Source organism: Lipotes vexillifer, unplaced genomic scaffold (assembly GCF_000442215.2).
Source record: "Lipotes vexillifer unplaced genomic scaffold, Lipotes_vexillifer_v1.1 scaffold325, whole genome shotgun sequence".
NCBI classification, from domain to species: domain Eukaryota; kingdom Metazoa; phylum Chordata; class Mammalia; order Artiodactyla; family Lipotidae; genus Lipotes; species Lipotes vexillifer.
This window is the reverse complement of record NW_006799313.1, coordinates 1,729,901-1,755,018: the sequence shown is the minus strand read 5'-3', so window position 1 is coordinate 1,755,018 and position 25,118 is coordinate 1,729,901. Positions and strand designations below refer to the sequence as shown.

At 41.0% G+C, this 25,118-nt stretch overlaps 1 protein-coding gene across 1 annotated transcript in view; it reads left to right on the top strand.

The window, feature by feature from the left end:
- The window catches only part of MYOF (myoferlin), a 160,916-nt gene that overhangs the window by 63,301 nt on the left and 72,497 nt on the right, over positions 1 to 25,118 (top strand). Inside the window, 8 exon segments of the mRNA XM_007471569.1 lie at positions 1 to 38; positions 1,944 to 2,047; positions 3,952 to 4,020; positions 4,123 to 4,166; positions 6,666 to 6,748; positions 8,915 to 8,953; positions 11,010 to 11,134; positions 12,222 to 12,338. Coding sequence (XP_007471631.1) covers positions 1 to 38; positions 1,944 to 2,047; positions 3,952 to 4,020; positions 4,123 to 4,166; positions 6,666 to 6,748; positions 8,915 to 8,953; positions 11,010 to 11,134; positions 12,222 to 12,338 — 619 coding nt within the window.

Below are 25,118 nucleotides of genomic sequence, written 5' to 3'. Positions count from 1 at the left end.
CCTGCTGAAGATCTACAGAGCAGAGGACATCCCCCAGAGTACGTATCGATTTAATCCTGCCCCAGGATTGTCAGTTATCTGTGTGATTAGACGTGTTAAAATCATACTTTGAATAGTGATCGGTGCTCCCGCTGTATGGCTTTCTTCTTCTTTTATTTTGAAAGATTTTTTTTGAAGGAGACATTAACTGAGGCATATGCTAATTGCCTTTCTTAGCAGTAGTTTAGGGTAATAACTTCCTGACTACAGTAGGCCTCCGTTCTTTTTTTTTTTTAATTTTATATATTTTTGGCTGTGTTGTGTCTTCATTGCTGCGCGTGGGCTTTCTCCAGTTGTGGTGCGCGGGCTTCTCATTGCGGTGGCTTCTCTTGTCGCGGAGCACGGGCTCTAGGTGCATGGGCTCAGTAGTTGCAGTGCGTGGGCTCAGTAGTTGTGGCTCACGGGCTCTAGAGCGCAGGCTTAGTAGTTGTGGTGCACGGGCTTAGTTGCTCCGCAGCATGTGGGATCTTCCTGGACCAGGGATGGAAACTGTGTCCCCTGCATTAGCAGGTGGATTCTTTTTTTTCTTTTTTTTTTAACATCTTTATTGGAGTATAATTGCTTTACAATGGTGTGTTAGTTTCTGCTTTATAACAAAGTGAATCGGCTATACATATACATATATCCCCATACCTCTTCCCTCTTGCATCTCCCTCCCACCCTCCCTATCCTACCCCTCTAGGTGGTCACAAAGCACCTGAGCAGGCAGATTCTTAACCACTGTGCCACCAGGGAAGTCCCTGTCTTTCTTTTAAAAGGCCTTCATGGAGTTATTCTCGTTTATTTTGGTCCCACTGAAAGCTACCCAAATAGGTTCATGGGGCAGCCTATTGGTCATGACCCATGGCCATTATGGAGCCTCTGGCCCATTCATCTCCATCCCTTTTCTCTTCAGGTTTCCCCATATTCCCCTTATTCTAGAGAATACCAAACAGAGGTCAGCGGTCAGCACTGCCAACTCCTTTCATCCCAAATGAAACTGAAATTTTATAAACGAATAAATGTGTTTGCTATCTGATTATTAAAAATGGCTGAGCAAAAGGTGGTTAAGTGCCAATAACTAGAAGTCTGTCACTATTATATTAAGAGATTGGATGCATTTAAGAGAATTGCTTAGAGTGATTCTATTCACAGAGGCTAGTCCGATTACTCCTTTGTCCTTGCTGAGGACCAAGCATCCTCTCTGCCTAACCCGACCTGTCTGCTTCCTGCTGGGCCCTGGGACGTAGAACCCCTCTCCCAGTCCCCAGGAGGCAGCACCCACTGTACAGGCCATGGAGCGCTTCCGGTTTTGCTACTTTCCTGGGGAACCCCCCCCCCACCTTGTTTAACACCCCGTACTGCCTCCCCAGACCATCTTTCCCTCAGAAATATCTTAAATGAAGTGACTAAATTAAACCTCACATTATATGGCCTACTTGGGCCTATTCGGCTGAACTCTGTTCACTTTTAAGTTTGTTAAAACAGAGGCCTGCTGTTTGTAGTTGATTAAGCAGAATATTATGATTATGCCAAATTTCCTTGAATTTCTCAGAAAAAGTCAGATGAGGCCTATATGCTGACCTAAGGAACCTTTTCCAAATTGAAACTAGGCCTGAGTTTTTGAATTGCCTCTTATCCCACTTGGATGGGCTTTCTTTATTCTACTGTTTTCCTCAATAAATGATTGATTCTCAACATAATAATTTATTGATTTCTTTTTCAAGGCGCTCCTGTTGATTTTCTCTCAGCTAAGACAAAAAGGATTTCTGCAATCCAGTGCCACTGGTACTTGCTACTTTTGAGAATGATTCTTGTTGCAACTGTTTTTCTGTGCAGGAGAAAAGTTTTAATTTTGCTGAGTGATTTCTGTTCTTTTAAGAGAATCAAATTTAATTTCTGCTGTGTGACATGTTGCTTTCCAGTGGATGATGCCTTCTCACAGACAGTAAAGGAAATATTTGGAGGCAGTGCAGATAAGAAAAACCTAGTGGATCCTTTTGTAGAAGTTTCCTTTGCTGGAAAAAAGGTTTGTATGTGATCTAAATACAGATGCCTCTAGAAACACATTTTTAAAACGCCGTGCTTTCCTTGGAGTGATTTCTTGCTTATTCTTTGTTAAATTAGCCCCCTGATGAGCTGGGCACTGTGCAGAAACACAGATTATCTGAGTCTGAACATGCCAGACTCCTCCAGAGGTTTATTTTGGAGTGGAAAGTATACAGGACTCAAAGTATTCAGTCTTTTGGAAAATTAGAATACTGGAAGTGATTTCCCAGGTCTAAGCATTATCTTACTACTAGGCGAAGTCCCTAGCCAACAATAATGATCCCTGGTAAATGTGGTAAGAGAGGACAGCCCCCAGTACCCAGCTGCCCACTCCTGTCATGTTTCTCACCACCTATGCTCCACTGAGCTGCAGAAACTAGACAGTTAGGCAGGGGAACCCCATCCCAGTCCTCTGAAAAACCTGGGGGACTCTTGGTTTAGGAACACCACTTTTACCTACAGAGATGGTCTAAGACTGGAGAGTGGGATTCCATAGTATTTAGAATAATGATGTACCACGGATAGCTCTGGGCATGAGGAAGCAGCATCTTCTATGTATTTGAGCCATGTGAAAGTGAGATTTGGCAAACTACACACACAGACTGGGTTATGTCCTAGGAGAGTCAGTGGGAGATGGCAGAAAAGTTCTCAGTTCTGGAGCTAAATGAGGCCAGATTTAAATTCAGACTTGACCCCTGTCCATAGGCAGTGAAAGCAAATTCCTTAACCTCTGAGTCTCAGTTTCCTGAACTATATGTGAGGATGAGGATAATCTCATAGGATTGTTGAGTTAATTAATTCGGGAATTAAACAGTATAAGCCTACTAAGTATCAGATGCTGTCCCACGAGCGAGGCAGTTGAGCGAGACAGTCTTTGCACTCCTGGAGCTTACTTTGTAACAGAAGGGACAACAATAAACAAGCAAATAAGAAGTTGTGTAATTTCAGTTAGTGCTAAGTACTCCGCAGAAAATAAAGCAGTGGACGAGAAGTGATGGGTGGGGTGTTGGAGGCGTATCCAGCTAGGTTATCAAGTGGGACACCTTGGAGGAAGTGACATTTGAGCAGAGGCCTGGATGATGCAGACATATTGTGGGGGAGGGGGGGCTTCCAGGCAGAAGGAAGAGCAGATGTAAAGGGCCCAAGGAGGATACACATTTGCAGCAAAAGAATGCCAACATGACTGGAGTGGAGCGAGCAAGGGACGAAACTGAGATGAGCTCAAAGAGGTGGGGTGAGGGGGCCAGGCAGAATATGAATCAGGACTGCAAGTATACCTGGGGAGCCGATGGAAGATGCTACAGAGGAGTGACGTGAAAGTGAGGAGGCAGGAGAGGAAGTGCGGATCCAGATGGGGACCAGCCGCAGGCATCGGGGGAAGATGGGATGACAATAGGCGTGTCAGCATTTACTAATGGATTGGATGAGGCATGTGAAGGGAAGAGAGGGGTTGTGGCTGACTCTGGTTCAAGCCTGAGCACCCTTGTGAACAGCAGTGGAAAGAGCAGCCAGTTTGGGGAGCAGGGAGAAGGGCTGGTGGGCAGGATCAAAAGATCTGTTCGGACATGTTCGTGTAGAGATGCTTATTAGACAGCATGTAACAGGTGCTCACTAAATACTAACTCTTGCATCATTACACTAATCCAATGTTAGTAAACTGGCGATTGCAAACTAGCTTTTTATGCATAGAAGAAGCAAAGATCAATGTTAAAGTTTCCGTGTCATATTTTACCAAATTTTTATCAAGAAAAATAAACTTTAACGAGGATACCAAGTCTATAACTTATAAGTAAACTGCTAGAGTCATAATCCAGTATGCATATATTGTAAACTTTTAGAAATTAGAAACTTGAATACCTCCTGTTTTGTTTGATAATTTTACAGGTTTGCACAAATATAATTGAGAAAAATGCAAACCCTGAGTGGAATCAAGTCGTCAATCTTCAGATCAAGGTTTGACTTTCTTTTCTTTTAGAAAAAAGTAAGAATACTTTAATTGTTACTGAATAAGTTGAGAAATAACTACTTTTTTTTTTTTCTGTTTCTCTTTAACAGTTTCCTTCAGTGTGTGAAAAAATAAAACTAACAATATATGACTGGTGAGTTAAAAAGGACTTGTGTCTAATTCAACATTAAAGAATTAAATATTTGGATATTGAGAAACATAACTTCAGATGGTCTAACTCTTATTTTTAGGGACATTTGCTTTTTCTTTCAGAGCGAAGGGGTACACTGCTCCTGGAATTGGGTGTTTTCTTTAAAGATAATAATAGTGGCTGTTACAGAAAAGCTTTGGATATCTTGGTTCAACTGCTCACAAACAAAAGGAAGGAAAAATTATCTGAATATAAGATAAGAAATCGAGATAAGAAATCAAGGCTTTACATACCATTAGGCTGTCCAAAATAGACTTCAGAAATGGAGTAAACTATTTCTTGGGAAGAATCACCAAAACATTCTGAGAGCTATTCTTTGTTATTGTTAGAAAGGAAAGTAGACAGAGCTCCCTATCTGAATGCAAAGGAAATTCATTGAAATTTTTTGATGGACTTTGTACTAGACCAGGATCCTAGCAATGATTGGCCATAATGAGGCCATTCTTGGGTATGTTCTAGTTGGATGGGGCATTCAATCGACAGCCCTTAGCTCCCTGAGAGTGGAAATGGTAAATAGCATCATTATTGGCACCGGCATCATCACCATCACCACCACCACCACCACCACCACCATCATCATCATCATCAATGTTTATTATGATGTTAGCTGCTGTGTTTTGAGCACTGCTAAGTGCCAGGTGCTGTGCCTCTTGCCTTCCCTACATTATTCCATTTAGTCTTTAGAGTAACCCTATGGAATAGAGACTATGATTAGTTCATTTTACAGACAAAGACTGAGGCTCAGAGAAGTCAGGTGACTTACCCGCAGTCACACAGATAGTTAGAGACCCAGTTGGGTCCCCATCCTGTCTGGCCCTAGTTTTTCTTTTGGCTAAATGTATTTGACTTTCATGTTCGTACCCTCTTGGCACTATGGCAACAAGGCACTTTGGGAAGAGGGGAGAAGGCTTTCTTTATTCAGTAACTACATCACAGTTCATTGAGGGTCGTGAAGAGGCCTGAGGCCAAAATGCCCCTTCCGATGAGCGTGAGCTCATTTTAAGTTACTTGGGACCCCCAGTCAACACTTAGAAGGTGCTCCAGGGGCCACAGGAACTGTCAGGAGTCTGGGCTTGGACCCTGCATAGATCAGGTAACCACTCTGGCCTACAGACTCTGCAGTGGGCTGATTGCTAGCTGAGCCATCCCAGAGTTGCCCGTGGTCACAACAAATGGTGGGGTTTTTCCCTGACCTAGTCTGCCTTCTCCAAAGCAATAGTAGACTAGGGTGTGCAGAGAGACCCTGTTTATCTGGGGAATCCTTGGATCCAGATCTTTGGTTACATACCCTGTAGGGTATTTACACCCCTGAGGGAAAGCTAGGGATTCTTTAAATGTAGTCCAGACTCTTCTGGATGGACAGAGGATGCAAGCCCCATGCATGTGGCTTACTACCTAAAAATAATTTTTTCTCCTGTATACTGTGTTTAATTAGTCACTTTCTATAACCTAATATTATACTATATAATGTATAATATTATATATAACATATAATATTACTATAATATACATAATAATATACTATAGTATAAGCTTTCCTCAAAATACTGAATGAAACTTTCTTCCGCCCCCATGGGGTCCTAAACTTTAGAGTGGGTGTGACACTAGATGGAATAAAGAAGAGAAGGAATTAAACAGAGGATGTTATCAGTGTAAACCTTGTGTGTTACATGTACTATGTGCCCAGCTATAGACCATTTCATGTTAGGCTCACAGACTCTCTAAGATGCTCACAGAAATACACACAGTTGTAGGTACTTGTAGTGGGCAAACTTATCCCAACCATATAGATAAGATTTAGGTTATAGGCAAGCAGATGAAGTCAGAAAAATAGCATCTATCACACAGTAGATGTTCAAGAAATGTTTGAATTGAAAGGGAATTTTTTTCCCTATGAAGCACCCTTAGAAATAGCCCACTGTCGTTGTTAAACCGTCATAGTAGTCAGTATGAACATGATAAAATAAGATACATGCACTTATTCTATGTAATGAGGTTTTTATTACCCTCATCATGTTATGTGCCTGCAACTGATCCATTCACTTTATGACAGTGGTACTGAGTGTGGCCATAGGCAAATCCCTTGACCTCTGTAAAAATCTGTTTCCATAACTGAAATGAGTTGTCCGACTAGATCAGTTTTTCTCAGAGGGTGCTTGGGGGGCCATTTGCATCAGGATGGTCTCAAAAGAAAGACTCAATAAAGTCTCACTTTATTGAGTAAAGTGAGAGAATTTGAGACAAGGAGATGTGAGGTGGTGTGGGATGCAGGGGTGGGGAGTAGTGGTGGTTTCCAAGTGGTTTTAAAGTACGGTAAAGCTTGAGGCCCACTGGACAGGAAGATTTCTGAGGTCTAGGGTCTTTTCCAGCTCTCTCTTATTATTGTTGAAATGGAGATCTGTCTTCATAGGTGGAGGTCTTAACCTGTTCTTTTATACACAGGGACCGTCTTACCAAAAATGATGTCGTTGGGACAACGTATCTGCACCTCTCTAAAATTGCTGCCTCTGGTGGGGAAGTGGAAGGTGAGTCACACAGCAGAGCAGGAACGAGACAGGGCGGAGAACTTCTGGAGAAGGAATGAACTGGGGTGGCCACCTGGCAATGGACTTGGTTTCTGAGAAGCCAAATGTGATGAGCCTAGTGAACCATTTCAGTGATGTTTTGATGGTGGCCAGCAAAACAATTGATTAGTAATTAATAATTGAGGTAACTATCAATTATCTGAGTTAAAAAAGTTTTTGCTTTCTTGATTCAATCCAAAAACTCTTTCCCAGTACCTGTTTTACAAATTTTTGAGCATCAATACGGAGGGTACCTTTTTGTTTAAGAGTGGCATTGACACCAGTCCACCCAAATATAAAATAATGTTCCCTTCTTTACTGGCTTCCTTGGCAGGAACATGGTCAAATGGCACTGAACCATGCACTGTCCACTCCAGATAATGTGCATTTTGTTTTTATGCATTTTATGCTAACAAGCATTGATAACCAATATACCTTTTGTTGTTTTTCATACTGAGAACTAATTGCCTATACTTGGTATTATGGTCTGAAATTGTAATAGGGAATGAAGGAGATAAATTAAGACGGTAAGAAAAAATTTAGTGTTAACACATTAATAATATGAGCAGCTTATTGTTTGTTACCAAAATAAAATTCTTGTAAATACCAGTAGATTAAACACATTGAGTAAAGTGAGAGAATTTGAGACAAAATTTTGTTTTAGGAAACCTAAGGGTCCTCTCGTCCTTATCTTGTTTAAGAGAGGACTTTATATGTTTTTAAAAAGATACCATAAAAATAAATAAATAAATAAAAATTAAAATAAAAAAAAAAAGATACTGTAAGCCAAGTAATAGATAGTATGACCAAGAACCTGAAGCATAATAGAGGTTTGATGATATAGATTTCCTCTCTCAAGAAGAAGGAAAAAAAAAAGGCATTAGAAATTCCAAGAAAAATAAAGAGCTGAACCAAGAAGGTAATAGTCCAAATATAAAGTCAGGTGTAGCATTATTTTAAGCAAATGATAGAAGGTGAGAAAGAGATTCCATCTAAACATTCTCTGCTAAGTGGCATAGGGGACCATGCTGCTGGACCTGTACAAAGGAATGGAATTACAACTCTCCTTTTCTCTGCAGAGAACAATACTTTTTATAATGTGTTGTTATAATGTGAACACTATTAATTGTTTAAAAAATTTTTTGTTAAACCTGTAGTCAAGGCTCTAAAGAGAAGGTGAATGTCATCGCCTCTTACAATGTAAAAGTACAGAAGATAGAGCTTAGAAGTGAAAAAAGGAAGGGGAGAGGTGGGGAAGGGTAGGCATGCTATTAGCCTCTTTTTATCAAGTGAGGGATGCAGATATAAAGGTTAGATTAAATCACTGGTTAGATAAAAAATTGGTTAAAGACTAGATTAAATTTATTGGTCAAAGGCAACCAATAGAGTAATTAAAATCATGCTATAACTATATGGGAGGGAGGGTAAAAATTACTTAAATTCATTTAATTTAGCAGAAAGTCATTAAATAATTCCCTAAAAATAATTATTCAAGAAATAGTGGAATAAGCATTTTTCTTAGTGACATGGTGGTTAGCATCCAGCACAAGTCAAGATGAATAGTTACGAACAGTGTCAGCCCCTGTCTCCGATGCCTTCTCTCATGCAGGCCCTGCGGACAGTCCGTAACGGGGTCTCAAAATAGCAATGAGCAGCCGCCAACCTCCCCACCCTGAAAGAAACAGAGAATGTACCTTAAACTATAAACCTTTGCTCACACAGCCTTAGGCTAAATTAACTTGGATTATCTGATCTTAGTCCCAACTAAATTAGACACAGGACAAGTAAGTGTTTTATTAAAATCCTGAAATGTTGGTAACTTCCCCAGGCCTCCTTTGATGGTTGGAAGCTGCTTCTCAGATGCTTCACTGCCCTGGGGCTGACGAGATTGGGTTACTTCATGCAGTAATGGTGCTGCCAGGTGCCACAGAAGTCTTGAGCCATTTTGTATTTAACCAGTGACATTTGTGTACATTACAAAAGGGTGATGTGATTTGAGTCTGGATTTGGGATTTTTCTGGTGTTGCTAAACCACTTACCTAGCATTGGATTTGATTAACTTTTTCACTGTCTCTTTTATAAAGTCCGTGTTTCTCTTGTTTAACCAACCATATTTTTACTACGTAGATTTCTCATCTTCGGGATCTGGGGCTGCATCATATACAGGTTTATGCTTTGTAATTTTGCTATCTTCTAGATCTTTCTGTTTACTATTATCTTATTAAGAACTTACCAATTGATTGCCTTTAGCTTTTAGCTTTTTTTTTTTTACGTTTTGCTGTCTTAAAAATAGTTTTGCTACAGTAACAATTTTTGTATTAGTGTTGTATGGTTGTCCTGCAAAGCTAAGTTTAAACAAATGTGCTAACCAGGCTTTGCTACATGCCTGTGTTTTCACCTAGATGCATACCATCCTGGCTTCATTGTAAATAATTGTGTAACACTTTTTTGTTATTGTTGTTTATGGTCTTCATCTTCCAACTATTCAGGATCATAACATGTCCTTGGGTTTGCACAGCACTCGCTATTCTTTGCAAGTTTGCTCAGTGCTCTCACACTTGACCTTACAACCCTGTCAGGGCAGATGTTGTTACCCTAATAGATGAAGACTCTGTGATTTGGAGACATTTGTTTTCTTTCAAATAAACATGATAATCCCTGCCATGCTAACCACCCAAGGTTGTAATGAGAGGGAAAAGAGATACTGCATGTAAGGAAGTTTGCAAACTGTGCAAAATTAAGGTTTTATCATGTGCCTTTATGTTATTGGCACAATGACTCATTCTTATTTGTTTTTAAAAATCAATCTCATTATCTTATAATCAGACTTTATGTGAATATTAAGTAGTCCTTAGGTTTGTAACAAACTTAGCAGATTCGGTCACACTTCACTCCTTCATTCATTTGTTTAACCAATCAAAAAATATTTATGTTGTAGTACTCCAAGACAGAACGAGGACTGGGTGCTTAGGGAGTCAGAATAAGACATGCTTGAATCTTACCTCACCTACCAAAGGGGTTTATAGTGTAGTCACAGAGATGAGCAGCTATTTAAGGGTCAAAAATTAAAATATAAAATGAGAACTTAATAGAAGTTCAAAATGCAGAGGAGCCTCAGAAAGGTGGAAAAGATTGCAAACTACATGTGTATATAGTTTGCTCAACTGTTTATTAATCGGCACTCTGCTCACCCGCTATTTCACATTTATCTTTCTGCCTTAGTTTTAAGCACAGAGCTGGAAAAGGGCCATAGAGGTTATCTGGTCAACTTCTCATCCATAAAGGAATCGTTTTGACCATATCCTGAAAGATAAGCTGAAGTCTTGGCCTTAACATTTCCTCTGTCCCCAGTGCAGTCTGTCCCATTGTTTGACACCACTAATTCATAGAGAGATCTTCCTTACTCTGAGTGAACCAAAGCTGGCTTCCTTGTAGTTCCCAACAGCCGTCCTTCCCCTGCTTTTGGAAGCAAGTCCATCCCTCCTCCATACAGGAGCCATTCAGATGGCTGGTGGCAGCTCCTATTATACATCCCCATCTTTACCTGCAGTCTCCCTTTGACTCCGCTATTTGCTTACATTGCCTGCAGTGCCCCTCCTTGGGGAGTAGCTCTTGCTAAGACCAGGTAGCAGAAATACGGAGCATATTGGACCCTCATCACAGATAGAATGGAGACTTCACGTTGCTTATGAATATCATATGGTCGTAACCATAGGCAGGCAGTTCATTGTTATCTGTAAAAATTTTAAATGTCTTGTATTTTAAATATCATCTGCCAGATTTATACTAACTACTTGAGACCAAATGATGTTTTTGGAGAACAAATAAGATGAATCTGATATACATCATTTAAATGACTTCCCCAAACAATTATAATCCCGGTTACCCCGGTTGCCAATGATATGTTTACTACAGTGCCAATTATAAACTTGCAAAAAATGTGAAGATCAACTTCTTACTCTTTCATTTGAATAGCATCATCTTTTTGTAAGAATAACATAAGTTTACCTGAACTCACCCCTGAAAATGTTTTTTATTTAATGTTTATAGCAATAAGATAAGGGAAATATGGCAGTTCTCACAAGTGTTTACAATTTGCACTAATACAACTAACTCACACAATGGAGGAAAACAGTCTCACCCAGCTAACTAATAACTAATATTTATTTCAACAGATTGAGTGTTAAAAGCCTAAAATACTAATGATGATGTTGTCTCTCAGCAAATACAGGAGAAACAGAGGTGGGCTTTGTTCCAACTTTTGGACCTTGTTATCTGAACCTTTATGGAAGCCCCAGAGAGTACACGGGATTCCCAGATCCCTATGATGAGCTAAATACTGGAAAGGTTAGTTCTTCAATTAAGGTTTGTTATTAGTGAGCACTGATTAATGTGATTCCTTCTTCTAATGGTTATTAATCAAGTCTCATTTAGGGGACACCCCCCCCCACCCCCAGAGAGCCACCAGATGACTGATCAAGTGTTGAAGGATGGAAGTCTCATGCCCCTTAAGTCCTAGAATGCAAGAATAGGAAAGGATCCTGGAGATCATCTAATGTGGCAATTGCAAATGCATAGCATGGCCATTCCCCCATCCTAGACTTAAGGCAGATGTCAGTAATCAATGTTGGCTCTTTCCAAAAAGCAAATGTGCCACCTCAGAATTCCATGCAATGTCATGTTCTAGGAATTTGCCGAAAGACTGGAGGTGACATGCTTGACATTGCTATCCCTGATCCGATCCAACCTCTTCGTTTTATAGACAAGGACATGGAGGCCCAGAGATGGGAAGTGGTCTTTCCACCACATTAGAAGCCCAAGTACTGTCGGTTAGTTAGCTCCCAAAGCCCACGAAAAGAGCGAGTGTAGAGAGAAAGCCCTGGGGATGGGGGTGGGGGTGGAGGTGGAAGCTTTCACTTCCTCTCCAGAGGGTTCTGCTGCCAACACTCCTTGGTATATTGGGAGGAGTAGCCACAATTAATACTCACACTCAGCCGCACCCAGAACATCTTCCTCTTTTATTTCCTGGCTACTCTGAGACTTGCCCTGGTTGCCAACATGGCAGCCTCCCTTTTCTGAGGAAAGGAGCAAAGTTAGTGCAGATAAATGCAGAGCTGAATTTGGGTGAGGGAGACTTCGAGCCCCTTCCACTCCCACCCCAGCATCTGGGAACCCTTTCTGGATCCGAGCATGACTCGAAAGCCCCAGACACCAGCCGTGACTAAGGTCCCTTTCAGCCCCGGCTCTCTTTGGGATCCTTCCTGAAGTCGTTGGCTCTTCTTTCAGATACCAAACACCAGCTGAGAGAGTTGCTGACCGATTCATTTTGGGAAGGAAAAACTTAAAGTTGTAGCTGGATGAGCCCAAACAGAGGGACAGATCTTTTCACTGTTGTTCATGCCTAGAAGAATAATCCTGTGCTGTTGCCTTTCAGGGGGAAGGAGTTGCCTACAGAGGCAGAATCTTGGTTGAATTAAGCACTTTACTTGAAAAGACACCCCCAGATAAAAAGCTTGAGCCCATTTCAAATGATGACCTGCTGGTTGTTGAGGTAAATGTTGGAGTGTGGACCGTGTGTGGTGTGGAAAGGATGTTACAGAGGGTTGGAGGTGGGATGGTTAGTGCTGGCCTGCCTGAGCCAGCAGGCCTGAAGGGGGCATCCAGGGACTGAAGGGTCGGCTGTGGCAGAGGTGGAAAGTGGGAGTCATAGCAAGTGCCGCTCCACACCCTCTTGGTCTATCTACCACAGCCCTATGGGGGTGATGAGACTTGCTTTATCTTTGAGGTGTTACTACCCTACTGAAAACCAGCAAGAGCAGTGATACCCCCAAATTGAATGGCCTGTTTGCTAACTGGGCTTGGGTGTGTCGTGGGGAGGAGGCCACAAGAGCCGTTCCAAATGATACAGCAGCCACCACTAGTCACTTCCATTTTCAGAAGTAATTGCCATATCTCAGGCTTCCCAGCATGTGAGGGCATGTTTATATTAATGCCCACATTACAGCAGCTCTGAGACGCCACTCCTCCTCGAAGATAGGAAGTCTTCCAAGTTCACCTTACCAACTATTTCTTGTTCTTTCTTTATTTTTTTTAATTTTTATTGAAGTGTGGTTGATGCACGTCATGCTAGTTTGCAGGTGTACAGCACAGTGATTCAGTTATATGTATATACATACACATACATATATATAGATATACACATACATATATATAGATATTCTTTTTTGGATTCTTTTCCCTTATACGTTATTATAAAATATTGAGTATAGTTCCCTGTGCTATACAGTGGGTCCTTGTTTCTTTTTCTTTTTTTAAAATCAGCTCTTTCCCCACTATGGAGACAACGTATGCATAACATCCATGATTCTTATGGCAAAGAGCCACAGATGTAGTTTTTTCCTAGTAAATTCAAATGTCAGTGTAATTAATTCAAGGCAATAAATACAAAAAAAAGAATATTCTTATCATGAAACAGTTAAATGCCTAATTTTTTCCCTTGTCAGTTAATTGACATCTGCAGTACAGATTTGTTAGCATGTGTGTTGTGTGTAGCCCGATATTAAATTAACCTTGTCTCTGTTGCTCACTGAATTGTTTCTGGCACATCCTATAGCATTATTATGACTGTTGTTTTTTCTTTTTGATAACTCATGATAGTTTATTTTATTTCTGAACTTTAAAAAAATTGACATGTGACATATAACATTGTGTAAGTTTAAGGTGTACGGTGTGTTGATTTGGTGCATTTATATATTGCAGTATGAATACCACCCTACTGTTAGCTAACATTTCTGTCATGTCACAGAACTATCATGTTTTGTGGTGAGAACTTTTAAGATCTAGTCTCTTAGCAACTTTAAAGTATTGATATATAATACAGTATTATGGACTGTGACCACAGTGATGTGCATTAGATTTCCAGAACTTATTCATCTTCTAACTGCAAGTCTGCACCCTTTGACCAGCATCTCCTCAATTCCCCCAACCCCTAGTAATGATCATTCTACTTTCTGCTTCTATGAATTCAGCTTTTTTAGATTCCACATATATGTGATATAACACAGTATTTATCTTTCTCAGTCTGACTTATCTCACTTAGCATAATGCCCTCCAGGTCCATCCATGTTGTCGGGCAAATAGAGGATTTCCTTCTTTCTTGTGGCTGAATAATACTCCCTTATTTTATATATAGACACATACATACCACCTCTTCTCCAGCTATTTCTAAGAATCCTGGGTTGGTCCTTACATGTTCCAGAAATCTGAATTGTTTGCCGGGGCAGCCAGCTAACTGATGCCCCCCTGCCTATGGCCTCTCCTTGCGGGTTCCCCCACCCCATCCTACCCCTCTCCCCTGCCCAAAAGGCTTCCTCAGGCTGCTGCCCTCCCCTTACTTACCCTGCATTCCAAGAAGGGTTCATGTTGTGGGATCATGCAGTGTAAATTGGTTTGTTTTTTACTTGTTAAAGAGACACTGAGTCAAAAGCAACAGGTTCGGGCTTCCCTGGTGGCGCAGTGGTTGAGAGTCCTCCTGCCAATGCGGGGGACACGGGTTCGTGCCCGGGTCCGGGAAGATCCCACATGCCGCAGAGCGGCTAGGCCCGTGAGCCATAGCCGCTGAGCCTGCCAATACCGCAAAAAAAAAAAAAAAAAAGCAACAGGTTCGTCCAGTCAGCAGGGTCCTGGCCTGAGTCTGTCCAGTCCACAGCACCATCACCTCTGAAGTCCAGGAATCATAATAGATCTTAAGGACAAGTTAAGAAAAAGGGAAAAGAGGAGCAGGTAGGGGGAGAGGTGGAGTAGCTTACGTACTGTTTACTGCCAGGATCATGCCAGAGAACGGCTAGAAACTACCCAAAGGCCTCCATGGAAACGCCTGGGTCGTTCTGGCCTTGAGTAGTTACCGATGGCTCTTGAAGATTCAGTTGGAATTGCAGTTAGGTGGAAATGTTGTGGTTTCTCAGCAATCGCAGTGCCTCCTTGTTCCATCACCAGAACACAATTTAAGTCCACGACCCTTCTCTTTGCTCTAAACAGTAATAATAGAGGGGAGAAGGGGAAGGGAAAGGAGGAAGCCCAGCAAAGTGTAAAGGAAAAACTCTTTAGCTACTAGAATGCAAAACCAAATTAGTTTTCTTTGCTCCAAATAATTAAACACATACAGGTAAAGAAGCTTATGTCGTATAGTTAATTAAAATAAAAGCAAAATATAGAAACAAAGAACCGATGATATTTACTGCCCACGGTATATGTCAACAATATGAAAGAATAGCTTTTTAAAACTGAAATACAAAACTGAATTAGTTTTCTTTGCTCCAAATAATTAAACCCAGAATGGTTTGTGTCACAAATGTAATAAAAACAAATGAATTATATAAACCAAAACCCCAACAAAATTAAAAAGCAGGAAAGGAGCTGAGATGCCAAGGATAAACCCACAGTTCAAGCAACCAGGAGTCCAGGAAGAGAGTGAGATGAGCAGATTTGTGCAGCTGCTGAGAGGATTTCATGAGAGTGGCCAATCTAGAAGGTGATCATGACCCTTGCCCAACTTAAAAAGATCCCGTGACCCGGTCATATGCAAGTAATGAAACTTTCTGGTAGAGTTGAAGAGGCTTTGACAAAAGGGCAAGTTGGTCCTTGTGAAATAATAGAATATATGTTTCTGTCTCTGGTTCCTGGCACAGAGCTCCTAAAACCCCTGTAATTTCCTAAGTGATACGAGCACTTGTGAGCATCTTTTGTTCTAATATTTTGTTCTAACCATTTGACTCTGGTTCCTGACACAGAGCTCCTAAGTCCCTTAGCTTTCCTGGGTGATAAAAAAGTCTTTTGTTCTAATGAGGTGACTTGGTGGGCTCCGGGATGGGGGCTGGTCACCAAGCCATGATTAGAAGCTGGAACTTTCAGCCCAACCCCCCATTGTTCTTCAGAGAGGGGCTGGAAATTGGGTTAATGGTTGATCATGCCTACATGATAAAAGCCTCATAGAATCCCCAAGGTATGGGTTTCAGGGAGCTTCCGGGTTGGTGAACTCATGGAAGAACTGGGAGAGTGGTGTGTGCGGAGAGAGCATGGAAGCTTTGCGCGTCTTCCCACAAACCTTGCCCTATGCATCTCTTCCACCTGGATGTTCATCTGCATCCTTTATCGTATCCTTTTATATTAACCCATAAACAGTAAGTAAACTGTTTTCCTGAGTTTTATGAGCTGCTCTAGCAAATTAATCTAACCTGAAGAGGGGATTGTGGGAACCTCCAATTTATGGCTAATGGGTCAAAAGGGCAGGTGAAGTGGGTAGGGCAGTTTTGTGGGACTGACCCACAAAACCTGTGGGATCTGATATTATCTCCAGGTGGACAGTGTCAAAATTGAGTTAAATTGTAGGATACCTAGCTGGTGTGGCAGAATTGCTCAGTGTGGGAATATCCTCCCCACATCTGGCGTCAGAAGTATTGACAGTGTGATCGTAGTGTGAGAGTGAAGGAGACACACAGGAGGAAGAGTGAGTTTTTCCTACTCAGTTGCCAAAGAGCCCAGAGCTCCCCCATGTCCCTAGAGCAGAAGTCAACCTGGTGCTCCAGATGAGCTTGGTTAAGAGACCCCGTGAGAGATGCAGCAGGGTTCAGCCTGGGTGCTTTCCTAAGGAATCAGGCAGGTAGAATAAGATCAGCTGTTGCAACCCCAGGCTTAGAGCTCCCATTGGTCTGGCCCACGTTAAGTGTCAGTAAATATTGCTTGAAACAACACACTGAGATTCATCCGTCAGCTCCTTTAGACCAAAGGTGGCAAGTTGGGCAGTTTTCCTTGGCACAGTTTCCTCGTCATTGACCCTTAATGTCCCTGCCTCCTGGGCCCATGGCCACTTTTTTTTTTTTTAGCATCTTTTTTGGGGTATAATTGTTTTACAATGGTGTGTTAGTTTCTGCTTTATAACAAAGTGAATCAGTTATACATCTACATATGTTCCCATATCTCTTCCCTCTTTGTCTCCGTCCCTCCCACCCTCCCTATCCCACCCCTCCAGGCGGTCACAAAGCACCGAGCCGGTATCCCTGTGCCATGCAGCTGCTTCCCACTGGCTATCTACCTTACGTTTGTTAGTATATATATGTCCATGTCTCTCTCTCGCCCTATCACAGCTCACCCTTCCCCCTCCCCATATCCTCAAGTCCGTTCTCCAGTAGTCTGTGTCTTTATTCCTGTTTTACCCCACGGCCACTTTTATGAGCTGTTACTTGCTACCTCTTATCAGTATTCTGTTTGACAAAACTCACCCCCTTCCCCAAATTTATCGGTACTTCTGAAACTCTCCCTTATACCACCTACACCTACAACTTGCACTGGTCGCTGAGGATCAGAAAGAGAGCCCCAAGGCCCTGCAAAGTTAAAGAAACATCCATCAATGGATGGGTTGAATTATAGTTCAGTAGACTGTAATTTATATTCTTCAACTCTCCGTGTTGTGGGTGGTTTTGCCTCGAGGCTATTAAGTTGGGGGTGGGGGGTGGGGGGTGGTAGCTGAGGCTGCAGGGTGCTCTAAACTGTGTTGCTAGTTACTTCTCGCCCTTCTTTGTGCTTGAGGGCACAGGGGAAGTAGGAAAGGGCCGGGGAAGGGCAGAATTCTCAGCTTCACTATTACTCCAGGCTAATGGGGCTCTGGGGCAGGTGAGCAGATGGTAGGGATGCCCCTCGTGGATTTTGACCTACAAAGTGGTCCAGGGAGCTGCTCCATCTTGAGTGGCTTGCCCACAGTGTGAGACCACTGTGTTAGGAGTTGTGCTGGCCAGAAACACCACTTATTATCTTAGAGCTCAGACCCTCCAGGGTGAGGGTCCCGTCAGGGCTTCTGCGGGTGACTGTGAGTTCTGCGTAGGGAAATCCAGGGAGATCTAATGGAACCCTGGCCGTGTGGTGGTGTGCAGGGCAGAGCCAGCCCGGCCAGAGGCGGTATCCCTGCCTCTCTGCAGCACCTCTTGACGTGCCTTCGTTCTTTTCTGCAGTAACAGGCAGCTCTGGCTTAAATACTGTTCGTATTTTCTGGGCCCTGACTTAGGCCCCAAATTACGTTTCATACTTTTGCTCCTTCCCTTCTCTGATATCATCCTAGATGGTTTACAAAGAAGTTGTTATGCTGTATATATAAGGTCTGATTAATACAAATAACTTCCTACTTTGTAATTTTCATGCAGTAATTTAAACCAAACCTCAAATTTCCACAGCATTTCTGAACCATGGATAGTTCAGGGGGCTTAGTTGTGGGTAGTTAAGGGGACTCCTGACAAGTGATAGAAGTCCCTCAAGCCCCTCTCTACCAAAGTGACAGCAGACTAAGGTAGGGAAGTTTTTCAAATCGAAATGCCCAGGCAGAATCTCTGGAAGATGGGGCCCAGATATAAATATAAATGTATATATATAAATATATATAAATATATAAAAGCTCTTTGGGTGATCCAATTTGCAGCTAAGGTTGCAAATCAGTGTTTTAGAAAGTCTTTCAAAAAAAGATTGAGACTCAGGGGTTTCTAATGAAATCCTAGGGGAGGTTTCAATTGTACTATGTCAAAAATTTCTTTAACTAAAATGGAGATTTTGTAATAGTGGGATATCCCAAGGTATTTTTTTTTTAATTGAAGCATAGTTGATTTACAGTGTGGTGTTAATTTTTGCTGTACAGCAAAGTGATTCAGTTATGTGTATCTATATTCATTTTAATATTCTTTTCCATTATGGTTTATCATAGGATACTGAATATAGTTCTCTGCTATACAGTAGGACATATATTTATGTCATTTATCCATTCCATATATATTAGCTTATATCTGCTAAACCCAATCTCCCACTCCTTCATCTCCCAACCCCCTCCCCCTTGGCAACCACAAGTCTGTTCTCTATGTCCATGAGTCTGTTTCTGTTTCGTAGATAGGTTCATTTGTGTCATATTTTAGATTCCACATATAAGTGATATCATATGGTATTTGTCTTTCTTTTTCTGACTTCACTTAGTATGATAATCTCTAGTTGCATCCCTGTTGTTGCAAATGGCATTATTTCGGGGTTTTTTTATGGTTGAGTAGTATTCCTTTGTATATGTGTACCACATCTTCGTTATCCATTCATCTGTTGATGGACATGTAGGTTGTTTCCATGTCTTGGCTATTGTGATTAGTCCTGCTATGAACATAGGGGAGCATGTATCTTTTTAGATTAGAGTTTTTTCTGGATATATGCCCAGGAGTGGGATTGCTGGATCATATGGCAATTCTATTTTTAGTTTTCTGACGAACCTCTATACTGTTTTCCATAGTGCCTCTACCAACTTACTTTCTCACCAACAATGTAGGAGGGTTCCCTTTTCTCCACATCCTCTCCAGCATTTATTCTTTGTAGAGTTTTTAATGACGGCCATTCTGACCAGTGTGAGGTGGTACTTCATTGTAGTTTTGATTTGCATTTCTCTGATAATTAGCAAAGTTGAGCATCTTTTCATGTGCCTATTGGCCATTTGTATTTCTTCTTTGGAAATGTCTATCTGGGTCTTCTGCCCATTTTTCGATTGGGTTGTTTGTTTTTTTGTTGTTGAGTTGTATGAGCTGTTTGTATATTTTGTAAATTAGGCCCTTGTCAATTGCATCATTTACAGATATTTTTCTCCCATTCTGTAGGTTGTCTTTTCTTTTTTCTTTCTTTCTTTTTTTTTTATGGTTTCCTTTTGTGTACAAAAGCGTGTAAAGCTTTGATTAGGTCCCATTTGTTTATTTTCATTTTTATGTCTATTGCCTTGGGAGACTGACCTAAGAAAACATTGGTGTGACTTATGTCAGAGAATGTTTTGTCTAGGATCTGCTCTTTTTCTTTTGGCCATGCTGTGTGGCTTGCAGGATCTTAGTTCCCCAACCAGGGATCAGACCCATGCCCCTTGCAGTGGAAGTGTGGAGTCCTAACCACTGGGATTCCAGGGAATTCCCTAGGATCTCTTCTAGGAGTTTTATGGTGTCATGTCTTATATTTAAGTCTTTAAGCTATTTTGAGTTTATTTTTGTGTATGGTGAGAGAGTGTGTTCTAACTTCATCGATTTACGTGCGGCCGTCCAACTCTCCCAACACCACTTGATGAAGAGACTTTTTCCCATTGTATATTCTTGCCTCCTGTGTCAAAGATTAATTGACCAAAGGTGTGTGACTTTATTTCTGGGCTGTCTCTTCTGTTCCATTGATCCGTGTCTGTTTTTGTGCCAATACCATGCTGTTTTGATTACTGTAGCTTTGTAGTATTGTCTGAAGTCGGGGAGGGTTATGCCTCCTGCTTTGTTCTTTTTCTTCAGGATTGCTTTGGCAATTCTGAGTCTTTTATGGTTCCATATAAATTTTATGATTATTCTAGTTCTGTGAAAAGTGTCCTGGGTAATTTGATAGGGATTGCATTAAATCTGTAGGTTGCTTTGTGTAGTATGGGCATTTTAACAATATTAATTCTTCCAACCCAACAGCATAGGATATCTTTCCATTTCTTTGAATCATCTTCAGTTTCCTTTATTAATGTTGGTTTTTTAAAATAAATTATTATTTATTTATTTTTGGCTGTGTTGGGTCTTCGTTGATGCATGTGGGCTTTCTCTAGCTGCAACAAGCAGGGGCTACTCTTCGTTGCGGTGCACGGGCTTCTCATTGCAGTGGCTTCTCTTGTTGTGGAGCACAGGCTCTAGGAGTGTGGGCTTCAGTAGTTGTGGCATGTGGGCTCAGTAGCTGTGGCTCACAGGCTCTAGAGTGCAGGCTCAGTAGTTGTGGCACACGGGCTTAATTGTTCCATGGCATGTGAGATCTTCCTGGACCCAGGCTTGAACCTGTGTCCCCTGAGTTGGCAGGTGGATTCTTAACCACTGCACCATCAGGGAAGTCCCTATTAATGTTTAATAGTTCTCAGCATATAAGTCTTTCATCTCCTTGGTCAGGTTTATTCTTAAGCATTTTATTTTTGGGGGTGCGATTTTGAAAAGTATTGTTTTTTACATTCCCTTTCTGAGATGTCATTCTCAGTGTAAAAAAATGCAACCAATTTCTGTATGTTAATCTTGTATCCTGCTACCTTGCTGAATTTGTTTGTCAGTTCTGGTAGTTTTTGTGTGGAGTTCTTAGGGTTGTCTATATATAGAATCATGTGATCTGCATATAATAACAATTTTACCTCTTCCCTTCTAATTTGGATAACTTTTCTTTTTCTTATCTGATTGCTATGGCTAGGACTGCAAATACTATGTTGAATAGAAGAGGTGAGAGTGGGCATCCTTGTCTTGTTCCAGATTTTAGTGGGAAGGCTTTCAGCATTTCACTGTTGAGTATTATATTGGCTGTGGGTTTGTCATAAATAGCTTTTATTATGGTGAGATATGTTCCCTCTATACCCACTTTGGTAAGAGTTTTTAATCATGAATGGATGTTGAATTTTGTCAGATGCTTTTTCTGCATCTATTGAGATGATCATGTGGTTTTTGGTCTTTTGTTTATGTGGTATATCACATTGATTGATTTGCATATGTCGAACCATCCACGTGAACTTGGGATGAATCCCACTTGGTTGTGGTATTTGATCTTTTTTATGTGTTGTTGGATTTGGTTTGCTAATACACTGTTGAGAATTTTTGCATCTATATGCATCAGAGATATTGGCCTGTAATTTTCTTTCTTGGTGGTATCTTTGTCTGGTTTTGGTGTCAGGGTGGTGTTGGCTTCATAGAATGTCTTTGGGGGTATCCTCTCCTCTTCAGTTTTTTGGAAGAGTTTGAGAAGGATTGGTACATGTTCTTCTTTGTATGTTTGGTATAATTCACCTGTGAAGCCCTCTTGGACTTCACAGGGATTTCACACTTTGTAGGGAGTTATTTTTAAATTACAGATTCTATTTCACCTCTAGTGATCTGTCTGTTCAAATTATCTATTTCTTCTTGATATAGTTTTGGTGGGCTGTATGTTTCTAGAAACTTGTGCATTTCTTCTGGGTTGTTGAATTTGTTGGCATATAATTGTTCATAGTATTCCCTTATGGTTTTTTGTATTTCTACAGTATTGGTTGTTATGTCTCCTTTTCCATTTCTTATTTTGTTTATTTGAGTTCTCTCTCTTTTCTTCTTGGTGAGCCTGGCCAGAGGTGTGTCAATCTTGTTTACCCTTTCAAAGAATCAGCTCTTGGTTTTATTGATTTTTTTTCTATTGTTATTTTAATCTCTGTTTTAGGGATCTTAGGCTCGGGGGTGCAGAGTGATGGCACTGACTGCCTGTGCAGATCTCTCCATTCTAGCTGCTGCAAACCAGTTGCTGCATTCCCCTCGGAGGCTCCAAAGCTCCTCCTCTGTCCCAGCTGATCTCTTCACTGGTGAGGGGACTTCCCAGGGTGCAGGAACATTGCCTCTTTCACAGCTCCCTGCCAGGGGTGCAGGTCCCATCCCAATTCCTTTCTCACTTTCTTGTTTTTTTCTTTTTTCTTTTGTCCTACCTGGTTACATGGAGATTTTCTTGCCCTCTCAGAGGTCTAAGGTCTTCTGCCAGCATTCAGTAGATATTCTGTTAGAATTGTTCCATATGTAGTTGTATTTCTGATGCATTTGTGGGAGGCAGTGAGCTTCATGTCCTGCTCCTCCACCATCTTGATCTCTCTCCCCAAGGTTCTTTGAGACAGGGGTCCCCAACCCCCGGGCCACGGACCAGTACCAGGCCGCACAGCAGGCGGTGAGCGGAAGGCGAGCAAAGCTTCCTCTGCTGCTCCCCATTTGCTCACATTACCACCTGAACCATCCGTGTCCCCCTCCCGCCCCGTCCGTGGAAAAATTGTCTTCCGCAAAACCGGTCCCTGGTACCAAAAAGGTTGGGGACCGCTGCTTTAAGACAGCAAACTACAGTCACTGTCAGATGTTCTTAAAATGGTCCTCAGGAAGTTTAAAATAGAATTACCATATGATCCAGCCATTCACTGCTGAGTATATACCCCAAAGAATTTAAAGCAGGGACTCAAATGGATATCTGTACACTCATGTTCATAGCAGCAGCATTCACAATAGCCAAGATGTGGAAGCAACCATGAATCCACTGATTTTTTGAATGGATGAACAAAAATGTAGTGTATACACACTGTTAATTAAACAAGGAGACCATTAGATGGTGGTGGCTCTAAAGTCTTGGCAGCCTACATGAGCAACCAAAACCTAGGCCTGGCAATATCTCAAGATTAAGAAATCAAAAGCAAAGCACAACAAATCACAAATAGCCAAGTGAGCTTTCCCAAATAATGCCACCACTTAAGCTATAGCCAGTCAAATAATCTCCTTGTCTTCCTTCTGGCTGTACTCTATAAAAAGAGCACTTTCACTTACATGTAGAATCTAAAAAACAAAACAAGTGAACAAACAGAACAGAACAGAAACAGACTCACAGATACGGAGAACAAACTGGTGGTTGCCAGAGGGGAGGGGTGTGGGGGGATCCGTGAAAAGGTGAAGGAGATTAAGAGCTACAAATTTCCAGTTATAAAATAACTGTCACAGGGATGTGATGTACAGCATAGGGAATGTAGTCAATAATATTGTAATAACTTTATGGTAATTAGACTTGTGATCATTTTGTAATGTATAAAAATATCAAATCACTAGGTTGTACACTGGAAACTAATAAAATATTGTAAGTTAATTATACGTCAGTAAAAAAATTTAAAAATACAAAATAAATTTTAAAAAGAAAGGAACACTGTTTGATCTCTATTTCAGAAAAATAAGTGTACCTAATTTCATTTATTTTAAAATCTGACAGTAAAAGTCTTTTTTTTTTTTTTTAATTGAAGTATATTTCATTTACAGGGTTGTGTTAGTTTCTGGTGAACAGCAAAGTGACTCAGTTATACGTACACATATCTTTTTCTTACTCTTTTCCATTATGGTTTATTATAGGATATTGAATATAGTTCCCTGTGCTATACAGTAGGACCTTGTTGTTTATCTATTTTGTATATAGTAGTTTGTATATGCTTATCCTAAACTCCCAACTTATCCCCCCTCCCCTTTCCCCTTTGGTAACCATAAGTTTGTTTTCTATGTCTGTGAGTCTGTTGCTGCTTTGTAAATAAGTTCATTTGTATCATATTTTAGATGCCACATATAAGTGTTATCATATGATATTTGTCTTTCTGTTTTTGACTTGCTTCACTTAGTATGCTAATCTCTAGTTGCATCCATGTTGCTGCAAATGGTGTTATTTCATTCTTTTTTATGGCTGAGTAGTAGTATTTTATGGCTGAGGTGTATATATGTACCACATCTTTATCCATTCATCCATTGATGGACACTTAGGTTGCTCATGTCTTGGCTATTGTAAACGGTGCTGCTGTGAACATTGGTGTGCGTGTATCTTTTTGAATTAGAGTTTTCTCCGGATATATGCAAGAGTGGGATTGCTGGATCATATGGCAACTCTTTTTTTTAGTTTTTTGAGGAATCTCCATACTGTTTTCCATAATGGGCGTACCAATTTACATTCCCTCCAACAGTGTAGGAGGGTTCCCTTTTCTCTACACCCTCTTTGGCATTTACTATTTGTAGAGTTTTTAATGATAGCCATTTTGACCAGTGTGAGGTGATATGTCATGGTAGTTTTGATTTGCATTTCTCTAATAATTAGCAATTTGAGCATCTTTTCATGTGCCTATTGGCCATCTGTATGTCTTCTTTAGAGAAATGTCTATTAGGTCTTCTGCCCATTTTTTGATTGGGTTGTTCGCTTTTTTTTGTTGTTGTTATTGAGTTGTATGAACTGTTTGTACAGTTGGAGATTAAGCCCTTGTCAGTTGCATTACTTGCAGATATTTTCTCCCAGTCTGTAGGTTGTCTTTTTGTTTTGTTTATGGTTTCCTTTGCTGTAAGCTTATAAGTTTAATTAGGTCTCATCTGTTTATTTTTGCTTTTATTTCTATTGCCTTGGGAGACTGACCTAAGAAAATGTTGCTAGGATTTATGTCAGAGGATGTTTTGCATATGTTCTTTTCTAGAAGTGTTATGGTGTCATTTCTTATATTTAAGTCTTTAAGCCATTTTGAGTTTATTTTTGTGTATGGTGTGAGGATGTGTTCTAACTTCATTGATTTACATGTGGCTGTCCGGCTTTCCCAACACCACTTGCTGAAGAGACTCTGACAGTAAAAGTCATTATTTTCCTTAATAAATTTATTTATTTTTGTCTGCTTTGGGTCTTCGTTGCTGCACGTGGGCTCTTCACTAGTTGTGGCAAGCAGGGGCTACTCTTCGTTGCGGTGCACGGGCTTCTCTTTGTGGTGGCTTCTCTTGTTGTGGAG